Source organism: Delphinapterus leucas, chromosome 5 (genome assembly GCF_059928025.1).
Source record: "Delphinapterus leucas isolate spDelLeu-1000000601 "Yukka" chromosome 5, BTC_Dleu_Yukka2, whole genome shotgun sequence".
Classification (NCBI taxonomy): domain Eukaryota; kingdom Metazoa; phylum Chordata; class Mammalia; order Artiodactyla; family Monodontidae; genus Delphinapterus; species Delphinapterus leucas.
The window spans coordinates 66155454-66168693 of NC_143133.1; the positions used below are offsets into that span (position 1 = coordinate 66155454).

Here is a 13240-nt window from a genome sequence, read left to right on the forward strand (position 1 = left end):
TGTGGGGGACCAAGGACGGCTTTACGTAGAAAGCTGACACTTGGCCAGATATACAAGAAGATGAGTAAAGCTTGCCCAGGTTGCAGTGGAAGATGATAGCATTCCAAGGAGAGGAAAGAGCAGGAGGAGAAACACAGAAAGTATAAATTCAAGGAATAGCAGAAGAACATTTGACTGAAGAAAAATATTTTCCCTGAATATGTTCTTGTTTGATTTCCTTTTGTTTTGGTGTGTTTTGAAATTAAACACATTGTTAACACTTGATGTCTTTGGTCTTTAGAGAACAGTCATGAGTTAAATTAGAGCAACAAACTTGTTGGCTTTGGCTGTTCCTTGTACTATAAGTTAAGAAGTTGCTCAAGAAATGGGAAAATTTTAGAGTATTTCAGTGCAGTACATTTTTTTTTTTAATTAAGGGTACTTTAATTAATTAATTTTTTCTGTGTTGGGTCTTCGTTTCTGTGTGAGGGCTTTCTCTAGTTGTGGCAAGCGGGGGCCACTCTTCATCGCGGTGCGCGGGCCTCTCACTATCGCGGCCCCTCTTGTTGTGGAGCACAGGCTCCAGACGCGCAGGCTCAGTAGTTGTGGCTCATGGGCCTAGTTGCTCCGCGGCATGTGGGATCTTCCCAGACCAGGGATCGAACCCGTGTCCCCTACATTAGCAGGCAGATTCTCAACCACTGCGCCACCAGGGAAGCCCTAGTGCGGTACATTTTTATCACTTTACTTCTGGTTTTTATGTAACCAACTCAGATTTTTTCCTGAAGTAGGCAGGAAATGAATTACAAGGAAATAAACAATTAAGGTTCTGCAAAAGGACCCACATGTACTTTCAATTTCCGTCTTCTCACATCTTAAACAGGAAATTCTAGAGAAAAAAAATTAAATAAGTAAATCTAGTTGTTTAGAGGCATTGATAAAGGAGGTATTTTCTGGTGTGTCAAGAGTCACTTATTAGCGTCACAATGCTTCTCTGGGAAATGTTAAGAGATGTTTTGTTTCTGTTTTTGTCTTATAGCCACGCTCTAGAACGACATCAGTTTTTTTTAAGGGGCCAGGAAAGGTGGTGATGGTTGCCATTTGCATGTAAGTACTGAAATATAAGCCTTTTAAAATAGAAATATTTTTAATGTATATATCCTTGAATGTATAAATTTATTACTTGGTATCTAGATAAAGATAAAGGTGCTATCTGAAAATTTTTCTCTCATTTTCACTGGCATTTATAGAAGTCTTTTTTAAAAAGTTGAATTGGCCAAGGTTATTTTTAGAGTAACTAAAGCAACCTGGGTTATAACTACTGAAGAGTACCTGCGCTTTTATTTTTCTCCCACTTAACCTTGGTAGAACATAATTAATGCTTTTGCCTCTTTCTTTTTTCCTCTTTCTTCTTTTTTTTTTTTAACTTTTTATTTTATATTGGAGTATAGGCAGTTAACAATGTTGTGATAGTTTCAGGTGCACAGCAAAGCAACTCAGCCATACATATATACATGTATCCATTCTCCCTGCAAACTCCCCTCCCATCCAGGCTGCCAGATAACACTGAGCAGAGTTCCCTGTGCTATACAGTAGGTTATTCATTTTAAATATAGCAGTGAAGTACTCCTCTTTCTTCTTGATTCCTGTTATTTTGCCTACCTTTTATCTATTTTACTGAATAATCTAATTTTGTATGTTTGAGCATTAATTCCATAATTCATTAGTTTGTTCTTTTATTTCTAAAAATACATATGTTACATGTGTCAGAAATTTTGATATGGTCTGGAAATGTAAAGGTAAAATACATAATTCTTATCTTCAAGGATTGGAGGGACACTAGACTAGAAGAAGTCATTTGTAATAATACAGAAAAGATAATGGTAGTAGGGATGGAGAGTCACGGTTAGTTTCAAAAAGTATTTAGGTGGTCTGGTTAGCGATGGTGCCCAGGTTTCTTATTTGGACAATTGGATAGATATTGCACCATCACTGAGAGAAGGAATGCTGGAAGGAGGGGGCAGGGTGGGAGTAAAGGAAATAATGAGTTCCTTTTTGAGTTTGAGTTATTTATAGGGCACCCAAGGGGAGTTGGTCAGCAGAATTAATTCTTTTCATTAATAAAACAGGATTAACAGTGAAAGCTTTTTACGTTGGAGGAATGTATGTAATGTATATAAACTGCTTAGCATAGTACCTGTTACATAATATGTACTTAATAATTATTATTGTTAGTATATATGGCTCCGAAGCTCAGGAGGGATTAGAGATATAGAATCAAGAGTTATTAGTATATAGATGATAATTAAAGCCATAGGAGTAGTTAAGATCACCTGGAGAATGTGTATGTAGTGTATGAGGAAGGAGAAGCTCTTGAGAAAAAACCTTGAAGAACGCTAACATTTAAGAAACGGGTAGAAGAAAGAGAGCCTGCAGAAGAGACTGAGGAGGAGTAAAGAGAAAGGTAGGAAGAAAACCAGTAGTATTGTGGAAATCAAGGAAGACAGTGTTTTCAGAAAATAATGGCAAATGCTTCTGTGAGATTAAGGAAAATATTAAAATGTTTTCAGGAATTTAATAGCAAGAAACAGTTGATATATTGATAAAAACAATCTTATGAGGTGTTAGCCGCAGAAGCCACTGTTTAGTGGATTGAAGACTGAGTGCGAAGTGAGGAAAACTGAGACAGCAAGAGTGGATATAATTCTTTTAAGAAATTATTTGAAATGGAGGAGAGGAGAAAAGGGTAGCTGGAAGGGGATGTACAGTTTCCTCATTTATAAAATGAGGATGAAGTAACTGCTACAATGTTAGCATTTGCATAATAGAATTACAATAAAACATGGTAAGTGACTATAGTATAGTGCCTGAGATAAATTATACTAGTTATTACTGTTGGAATCTGAGTACAGCTGGCTTCCTCAGAGCTAACCATGTTTATTTTAGCATGTATGGCCTTCTCATATGACACAGACTATTTGGTCTAGTTTTTTCTTCACCTCTGGCATCTGCCTAATTAAATAAACCGACCTTCACCAACGTCTTCCCTTTGACACTGGCCTACTGAACAATACCAAGTGCACATAAGACACATAATTTCCTTTCTGATTCCATTTTGTTCATATGTAGAACACCCTCTTTTCTCATCTTCTCAAAACGTACTTAAGTAATTTGCTGGCACGTATCATGCCTCTTTCATTTAAATATTTAATGAAACCATAATCTGTGTTCTTCAAATTTGTACTCCTGTTGCCTAAAACATAGTAAATCTTAAAGACTAGGGATTCTTTCTCATTTACTTTGAACAGAATCTAGTGTGTGTGTGTGTGTGTGTGTGTGTATCAATTAAGTAAGCTTTTAATGGGAATTTTTATTTAAACCTATGCTAAGTTATTTTCTCTTTCTCTCCTAGCAATGGATTAAACTGTTTCTTCAAATTTCTTGCCTGGATTTATACGGGTTCAGCAAGTATGTTCTCAGAAGCTATACACTCTTTATCTGATACTTGTAATCAGGTGAGGGGTAAAAGCTTCTTTCTTATTAAAGTAATATAATTTTTGAGGCTTTAGTCTAAAAGTTGACATATTTAAAAACATAATGATTCCTATAGTTGGGTTGTAGAAGAAAATGAAAGTTGTTTTACTTTTGAATGATGACGTACATAGAAATATGACATAGTATTTGAAAGCAGTTTGTTATGCTTTAAAAACTTTTAATAATCAAATATGAAGTGTAAGATTATCAGTCACAGAGGCTATTGTAGAAGAGATTCTTATATTAGGTAGAAATTTGGTCTGTGAATATGAGTTCTTATAACTGTAAGAGCCGGTGGATTTAAGTGTTTTGAATAAAGATATAAAATAGTCACATGTGATTGATGAATTATAATGATTTTCACCTTAGACTAGTATTTTGATTTTGAATACTACAAATCTAAGCCTTTTTTAAGAACACAACATTTCTACTTGTATATCATTTCACATTTTAAAGAATGTGGCCTGTTAAGGAGAAAACCTTTTTAGTATTTATTTATTTATTTATACTCCTGTTATGTAAGAACAGATTTGGGAGAACTTACAATAAAAGACACAGGTATAATAAGAATATTTAAGACCAAGTTAAAAATAATAATAAAATGGTAAGAAGCAGGGAGAGCAATCTTAATAAAATTAAACCTGAGAACTCATGTAACTCACTGTCAAATGGATTAAAACGTTTTGTAAAAGTAAGGAAACAATACAGGCATTTGCTATTAGTACTAACAGTCATTCTCTTGAATTAAATTTTTATACTCAGTAAATATTTAATAACTACTATTATATAATATTTTGCCTGTTGAGTCGGGGAGAGGAGGGTGGGAGAGATATGACACACAGTACCTATTTTGTTGAAAGCTTATGTGAACGTAAGAAAATTAAAATGTGAAAATATCTGTACATTTGGCCAAGGAGATATGTACATATTATTAATTTTAGTATTAGTTGTTATTTAAAACATTGAAGACAATTTTTAAAAAATTTATTTATTTTATTTTTGGCTGCATTGGGTCTTTGTTGCTGCCCATGGGCTTTCTCTAGTTGTGGAGAGCGGGGGCTGCTCTTCGCTGCGGTGCATGGGCTTCTCATTTGCAGTGGCTTCTCTTTTGGCACAAGGTGCGTAGGCTTCAGTAGTTGTGGCAGACGGGCTTAGTTGCTCCGCGGCATGTGGGATCTTCCTGGACCAGGGCTTGTACCCGTGTCCCCTGCATTGGCAGGCGGATTCTTAACCACTGTGCCACCAGGGAAGCCCTGAATACAATTTTTAAGTGTCTGTACTCTGAAATACTATTTAGGGATTTAAAAGCATGTGGTAGATAGCTATGTACGGATCTGGAATAATAACCATGATATGAATAAAAAAATCAAGTTGTAAAACATTGTGTACAGAACTTATGTTTCTAGCCATGATGGACTAATGAGGATTGGACTTTAGTCTTTTGCTATAAACAGCCAAAAAACTAGACAAAATATATTAAACAATATTTTCAAACATTGGACAATAGCAATGCAAGACCATGATCCCTGAGGAAGGGGAACAGGTGAATTGAACTCTGTGATTTCTCTGGTGTTTTGCTTGGAGGCGCATTTGCGATAGTGGAACAGGGTGGGAGACCCATCATAGAGTTGAGAAGGTAGAAATTAGGGTTAGTGAGTCTGAAGTGGCTAGAAATTACAAGGCTACAGAAGTCTACCTAGGGTTTTCCTTGAGTTGAATCTTTGCTGAGTGTTAGATTACACATGTGTAGGGTAAAGCTCCATGAGACCAGGCAAAGAACCAGCAGGGAGCGTTAAGCTGAGTAATTCCTAGAGTTCACATCGGGCTTGAATTAATTAAGTTCTGACGTTCTGAGATAGAGAGTCCTGATGGATTACTCAGGCCAGTAGAAGGCTCAGACCTTAGTAGTAGGGCTAAATTATCTTAGTTGTAAAGACTATAGAACAGGGGTCCCCAACCCCCAGGCCGCGGACCAGTACCTATCCTCGGCCTGTTAGGAACTGGTCCACACAGCAGGAGGTGAGTAGCGAGCGAGCAAAGCTGCACCTGCCGCTCCCCATCGCTTGCATCACCGCCTGAACCATCTCCACCCCACCCCCCACCGTCTGCCACTGGTCCGTAGAAAAATTGTCTTCCACGAAACCGGTCCCTGGTGCCAAAAAGGTTGGCAGCTGCTGTTCTAGAACCTTTCTAACAAAGCTCTAAGGGATCACATTGATTTACAAGTAACTTAATTACCTGTGAGAATAAAGCCCCACATGCTATTATAAGGAAGACAAAATCCAGACACACAGTATAACGTTCACAATGTCAGCATCTAATAAAAAAATTATTAGACGACCATGAAGCAGAAAGTCTGACTCACAACCAGGAGAAAAATTAGTCAGTAGAAAGACTCAATTGACATATGGTAGAATTAGCAGAAAAGGATAAGTGGCTATTATAAGTACGTTCATGTATTGAAAAGAAAATATGAACATCATGAAAAGAGAAATGGAAGATACAAAGAAGAACCAAATGGAACTTTTAGAGCTGAAAAATATATCTGATGTGAAAAATCCACTATATAGAATTAGCAGATTAGACGTCATGGAAAAAATGATGAGTGAACTCAAATATATGGCAGTAGAAAACATTCATACTAAAACTAGAGTGAAAAGAGACTAAAAAAGATGAAGGGAGCCTTAGACCTGTGGGACATTATCAAGAGAATTCTATCAAACATTTAACGAAGAAATAATGCCAGTAGTACACAGACTTTCAAATATAGAGTAGAAGGAAACACTTCTCAACTCCTCTAGTAAGGCTATCATAACCCTGATACCAAAACCTTAAAGTTATTCCAAGAAAAAAAAATACAAACCAGTATCTCTCATGAACATAGATGCAAAAATCCTTAAGATATAATCACATTGAATCTAGCAGTACACAAAAATGGTAATACATCATAATCAAGTGAGTATTATTCCAAGAAGCATGGTTAGTTTAACATTCAAAATCAATAGAAGGCTAATGTACAAAAGTCAGTTGCAGGTGCTTCCCTGGTGGCGCAGTGGTTAAGAATCCGCCTGCCAATGCAGGAGACACGAGTTCGAGCCCTGGTCCGGGAAGATCCCACATGCTGTGGAGCAACTAAGCCCGTGCGCCACAACTACTGAGCCTGCGCTCTAGGGCCTGCAAGCCACAGCTACTGAGGCCCGCGCGCCTAGAGCCTGTGCTCCGCAACAAGAGAAGCCACCACAATGAGAAGCCGGCGCACCGCAATGAAGAGTAGCCCCCGCTCGCGGCAACTAGAGAAAGCCACACACAGCAATGAAGACCCAACACAGCCAAAAATAAGTAAATAAATAAATTTATTTTTTAAAAAATCAATTGCATTTTTACTATCAGGAAACAAATGGAGAGTGAAATTTTTAATAAATTCCATTTATGATGTTAAATACTTAGGAGTAAATTTAACAAAAAATGTGTAAGACTTTAACACTGGAATCTTAAAATGTAACTATGGGAAATTAAAGATGACCTAAGGGGCTTCCCTGCTGGCTCAGTGGTTCAGAGTCCGCCTGCCGATGCAGGGGACACGAGTTCGTGCCCCGGTCCAGGAAGATCCCACATGCTGCGGAGCGGCTGGGCCCGTGAGCCATGGCCGCTGAGTCTTTACATCCAGAGCCTGTGCTCTGCAACAGGAAAGGCCACAACAGTGAGAGGCCCGCGTACCGCAAAAAAAAAAAAAAAAAAAAAAAGACCTAAGGAGGTGGAGAGAGATACCATGATCATGGATTTGATAACTGCATTAATATGTCATATTTCCCTAAATTAATCTATAGATTTCATATAATCCAGCAGGTTCTTTTGTAGAAATTGACAAACTGATTAAATTCTAAAATTTATATGGAGGGACTTCCCTGGCAGTCCGGTGGTTAAGACTCCACTCTTCCACTGCAGAGGGTATGGGTTTGATCCCTGGTTGGGGAACTATAATCCCGCATGCCGCATGGCGTGGCCAAAAAAATAATAATAATAAATAAAATTTATATGGAAATGTAAAGAACCTGGAATATTCAAAGCAATCTAAAAATAAATGAAAGAAATTTGGAGGGCTTTAAAACTTATTTCAGAGCACAGTAATTAAGACAGTGCGGTATTGGCACAAGGACTGACAGACCAGTGGAACAGAATAGAGGGTCCAGCAACAGACCCTCAGTTACATAGTCAGTTGATTTTTGACAAAGGCACCAAAGCAGTTCAGTGAAGAAAAGAAACTCTTCAACAAACGGTATGGGAAAGGTTGGATATCCACATGGATAAAAAAACGAAGGACCTTGATTCCCACTCATGCCATGTACAAATTTAAGGTGGGTCATAGACCCAGGTGTACAAGCTAAAACTATGAAAATACTAGAAGGAAACCTAGGAGAATATCTTCTAAGCCTTTGGGTAGGCAGAGGTTTCTTAAACAGAACACAGAAACAAAACCATAAAATAAAAAAATTTACAAATTAAACTTCATCAAAATTACTCTTACTTATTAAAGGACACTTTTTTTTTGGCTGCATTGGGGCTTTGTTGCTGCACATGGGCTTTCTCTAGTTGCAGCGAGCAGGGACTACTCTTCATTGCGGTGCACAGGCTTCTCATTTCAGTGGCTTCTCATTGCGGAGCACAGGCTCTAGGTGCGCAGGCTTCAGTAGTTGCGGCATGTGGGCTCAGTTGTTGCGGCACGCAGGCCCTAGAGCGCGTGGGCTTCAGTAGTTGCAATGCATGGGCCCAGTAGTTGTGGCACATGGGCTCAGTAGTTGTGGCTCATGGGCTCTAGAGCGCAGACCCAGTGGTTGTGGCGAATGGGCTTAGTTGCTCCGTGGCATGTGGGATCTTCCTGGACCAGGGATTGAACCTGTGTCCCCTGCATTGGCAGGTGGACTCTTATTTATTTATTTAATTAGTTTATTTATGGCTGTGTTGGGTCTTTGTTGCTGCATGCAGGCTTCTTTAGTTGTGGCCAGGCGGGGGCTACTCTTTGTCATGGTGCCGGGGCTTCTCATTGCGGTGACTTCTCTTGTTGCAGAGCACGGGCTCTAAGCACGTGGGCTTCAGTAGTTGTGGCACGCAGGCGCAGTAGTTATGGCTTGCAGGCTCTAGAGTGCAGGCTCTAGTAGTTGTGGCGCATGGACTTAGTTGCTCTGCGGCATGTGGGATCTTCTCAGACCAGGGCTTGAACCCGTGTCCCCTGCATTGGCAGATGGATTCTTAACCACTGCGCCACCAGGGAAGTCCCTGAAGAATACTTTTAAGGCAATAAATAAGCAAGCTGCTCATAGGGAGAAAATATTCACAAAGCATATAATCTGACAAAGGACTGGTATCCAGGATAAATAAAGAACTTGTATAACTCAGTATTAAAAAGACAGTCCAGTCTTTTTAACAAGCTGAAGACTTGGAAAGGTACTTCACAATGATACCTGAATGTGGTTGATGGACACACAAAAAGGTGCTCAACACTGTTAATCACCAGGAAATGTATATTGTAACCCCAACAAGACATCTCTACACATCCGCTATTATGGCTAAAATTTAAGAGCCTGACAATCAAATATTGGTGAAGATGTAAAGCACCCAGACTTTTTAGACGTTGCTGGTGGAGTATAAAATGTTACAGCCACTCTTAAATTTGTCAGTTTCGGGCTTCCCTGGTGGCGCAGTGGTTGAGAGTCCGCCTGCCGATGCAGGGGACGTGGGTTCGTGCCCTGGTCCGGGAAGGTCCCACATGCCCCGGAGCGGCTGGACCCGTGAGCCATGGCCGCTGAGCCTGCGCGTCCGGAGCTGTGCTCCGCAACGGGAGAGGCCACAAAAGGGAGAGGCCCGCGTACCGCAAAAAAAAAAAAAAACAAAAAAAAAATTTGTCAGTTTCTTGTAAACATATGCCTACTGTTTGACTTAGCAATTCCACTCCTAAGTATTTATCCAAGAGTAATGTGAACAAATGTCCACAAAGACTTGTATAAGAATGTTTCTAGCACCATAAAGGTGCTATAATGGGCGAAAAACTGGAATCAACCCAAATGTCCATCAATAGTGGGATAAACAAGTTGTTGTATAGTCATACAATAGAATATTATCTAGAAATAAAAAGAAATACTTATCCGTAAGTAGCATATAAGCATCTCTAACAGTATGTTGAATAAAAGAAGGCAAAGACAAAAAAGTAGTTACTGTGTGATGCCATTTATATTAAGTTCTAGAATAGAACTTTGGCTTTAATCTTTGGGGGAGAACAGGATTAGCGATAGTCTATGATATCTTATTTTTATAAGAAGAAGTAATAAGTAATGGCCCATATTCAACTTCTGAAACATTTGTTATCTCACACTTCATTGCACAGCCAACCTGAATATTAAGTATTTTAAAAATAATTGAACACTCATTGACTATTATGTAAACATTATAAACACAGATACATATATAGTGTGAATTGATAATGAATATTTCAGTTTTAATATACAGATTTTAAAATTATATGTTCTTAATTTACTCTTATTCTCTTAGTTTAATTCACTGAAAAGCCATCATCTATGTTTTAGGTAGTTTTGACTCTCTTTTCCTTTGGAATCCAGTAGAAAAAAACTTGTAATATTGTGTATATTTTGGATTGGATTTCTGATATCAAAACTTAAAAGTCAGTATATATTTGTTTTAGCCTTTTTTGTTTGTTTGTTTTTTGGCCGTGCCGCAAGGCATGTATTGTAGTTCTCTGACCAGGAATCCAACCCGCACCCCCTGCATTGGAAGTGTGGAATCTTAACCACTGGACCACCAGGGAAGTCCCTGAATGGACTAGCCATTTGCAAGGTGGTATAATCCCCATGTATTTTACAAGAGGGAATGTTTCTATAAATGCCCAGTAACCTACAGAGAAACTTCATCCATGAAGAATTTGGTAATCTTGAAGACTTACCTATTTGATTATTTGATACAATACTGAAAAAATGCAAAAACCCCAGCTTAGTCAAAAAAAATCACATAGGGTATTCACTCAGGCTTTGTGTTTTTATTAAATAAATAATTCTAGTGTAATCTTTTTCAGATTTCTAAATTTACATCAAATTAAGAGAAAGGATACTAAGTGCAAGCATAATATTGAGCGGTACCAGTGGATTACTCTTTTTAACAAAAGATACAATCAAAAAAAGAAACAGAAATAAAAGGAAGAAAAGATGAAGGCAAGGGAGGAAGGAAGCAGAGAAAGGTGGTAACTAGGATTAAAGACTTACATTTTTGTTATATTTACTTTAAACTTTTTTTCCCTAGAGAAATAAAATTTTAGTTATAACTAGTCTTCCATCTTTATTTCTTCCTTCCACACCCCAGATAGTCACTGCTCTGTATACATTGATGTGTATACTTCATGCGCATGGTTTTGCAGTTTTACTAGAAATGTAAATGTATCATGACCATATACAGTTTGTACTCACTCTTACTGTCTTTGGGACTTGCCTGGCGGTCCAATGGTTGAGACTTCGCCTTGCAATGCAGGTGGTGCGGGTTCGGTCCCTGGTCGGGAAACTAAGATCCCACATGCCTTGCAGCCAAAAAGCCAAAACATAAAACAGAAGCAATATTGTAACAAATTCAATAAAGACTTAAAAAAAAAATGGTCCACATCAAAAACAAAACAAAACAAAAAACTTTTACTGTCTTTTATTTGTGCAGCTATACAAGTTATTCTTCCCGTAAAAAATCAGATATTACAGACCACGCTAAACCTACTTCTCTCCTCAGAGGTATAAACAGAGTTAAATGTGAGTTCTTTCAGACCTTTTCCTGTGCTTTACATTATACGTCATTTACAAAAACTACAAAACATAAGTTCTTTTGTATTGTACGTGCGGTTCCTAAACTTGCTTTTTTCCCGTCCACTGAATGGTACGTCTAGGAGCTTTCACCATGTCAGTACAGAGAGCTCTATCCCCTTTTACACTGTTGTAGAAGTAATTTATGGTTTGGTTATACCATGATTTATTTTGCCACTCCCCATTGAAGGAGTTTTAGGTTGCTTTCACATTTTACATCATTATTCAGTGTTGTTTTGAACCCCTTTCGGTTCACCTTTATTTCTCTATGGTAAGTACTGGAAACAAGAATTGCTGGGCTATTGGACATGTTAAGTACTTCTTTGTCATTGTCAGGTTGTGCCCTCCAGACTGGCTTATTATATTCCCTTGCTAATGATTATTTACCTTCTTTTCTCCATAGGCCTTACTAGCATTGGGCATCAGTAAGTCTGTTCAAACACCAGATCCTACTCATCCGTAAGGACGTTGTCTTTATTTTGTTTTCATGTGTTTTGGCAGCAAGTAGTTGAATTATAGAAATCTCTTGCAGTTTATAGACCTGCAGTTTTGTGTTAAAGATTTGGTCATTTCTTCTGCTGTTGTATCTAAAATGCAGGACTCAACCTCTGTGTCAAAGTAAATTCAAGATATAATTTGAAAATGAGGTTCAAATTATTTTTATGCTTTGTAACATAGCAAAGAGATCCTGTCCTCTTTGTATTTGATAGTTAATAACAAAGCACGTGTTTTGATCTTAGAGTTCTGTTTTATTTGGTCAAAGGAGATACATATATTTCACATTTGGACTAATAGGCCACTCAATCTAAAATTTTAGTGATAATTTCTATTAAATTTATGCTTAATGTATTTTAATCCCCCTGTTGTGATTTGGAAATAGGATTCTATTAATATTTCAAAATTACTTATTTGTAAAATGAGTATGCTCTTTAGGGTATATTATTTTGAATTATATTAGTTATTTGATACAAAGACTTTTTTTCTGTTGCTTCTACTAACATAACCAGGTGAAAATTTTGAATTCCACATGTATTATTTTGTTTTTAACAAGCTTCTGTAGTAGAATTTGAGCAGTCAAATTTGCCTTAAGGCAAAAAAAAAATACACTTTTATTTCCATAAAGGAATCTGCCTCTGTGCTTTATATAAATGCCTTTCTTTACTTGAAAGCCAGGCACTCCTGTTTTCATATAAATAATAGCATATTATTGAATATCCTATAACTATCAGTAAGCTCGTACAGAGAACAGCTACCTTTCTAGTCTGCTAATTACACATGATTATAGTATTTTACTATGTCAAAAAAAATTTTTCCTGACCAGTTTTATATGCCAAAAATTTAAAAACGGTAAAATTTAAAAGCTTTAGGTTGCAAAGATTTCTTCTTAAGATATTTTCAACAACCTACTTTAGTACTGCCCAATAGAATTTTCTACAATAATAGAAATATTTATTTATACCTGTTCATTGTGATAGTCACTAGCTGCGTGTGGCTGTTGGGCACTTGAAATGTGGCTAGTGCGACTGAAGAACTGTATTAAAATTTTATCTAGTTTTAAGTAATTTAAATTTAAATAGTCTTACGTAGCTAGCGACTTACATTGGACAGTGCAGATCTACATAGTTAAAAATTTTAGGGACTTCCCTGGTGGCGCAGTGGTTAAGACTCTGCGGGCTCCCAGTGCAAGGGGCCCGGGTTTGATCCCTGGCCCAGTACTAGATCCCACATGCATGCCACAGCTAAGAGCTTGCATGCCACAACTACGACCCAATGCAACCAAAAAAAAATTTTTTTTTAATGAGAATCTCCAAATTCCTTGAAAACACATAAAATGAAAGTAATGCCATTTAATTTAGATCTTAATTTACCTTAACTTAAAT

At 37.6% G+C, this 13240-nt stretch overlaps 1 protein-coding gene across 4 annotated transcripts in view; it reads left to right on the forward strand.

The window, feature by feature from the left end:
* SLC30A9 (solute carrier family 30 member 9) overlaps positions 1–13240 on the forward strand; it is a 71806-nt gene that overhangs the window by 36353 nt on the left and 22213 nt on the right. For 3 of the 4 annotated variants that reach the window (XM_089911839.1, XM_089911837.1, XM_022565221.2), the window contains exons 8-10: positions 1019–1086; positions 3392–3494; positions 11764–11819. In XM_089911839.1, the coding sequence (XP_089767965.1) occupies positions 1019–1086; positions 3392–3494; positions 11764–11819 (227 nt within the window). The remainder of the gene's footprint in view (positions 1–1018; positions 1087–3391; positions 3495–11763; positions 11820–13240) is intronic. The other variant, XM_089911838.1, reaches the window with a different exon arrangement.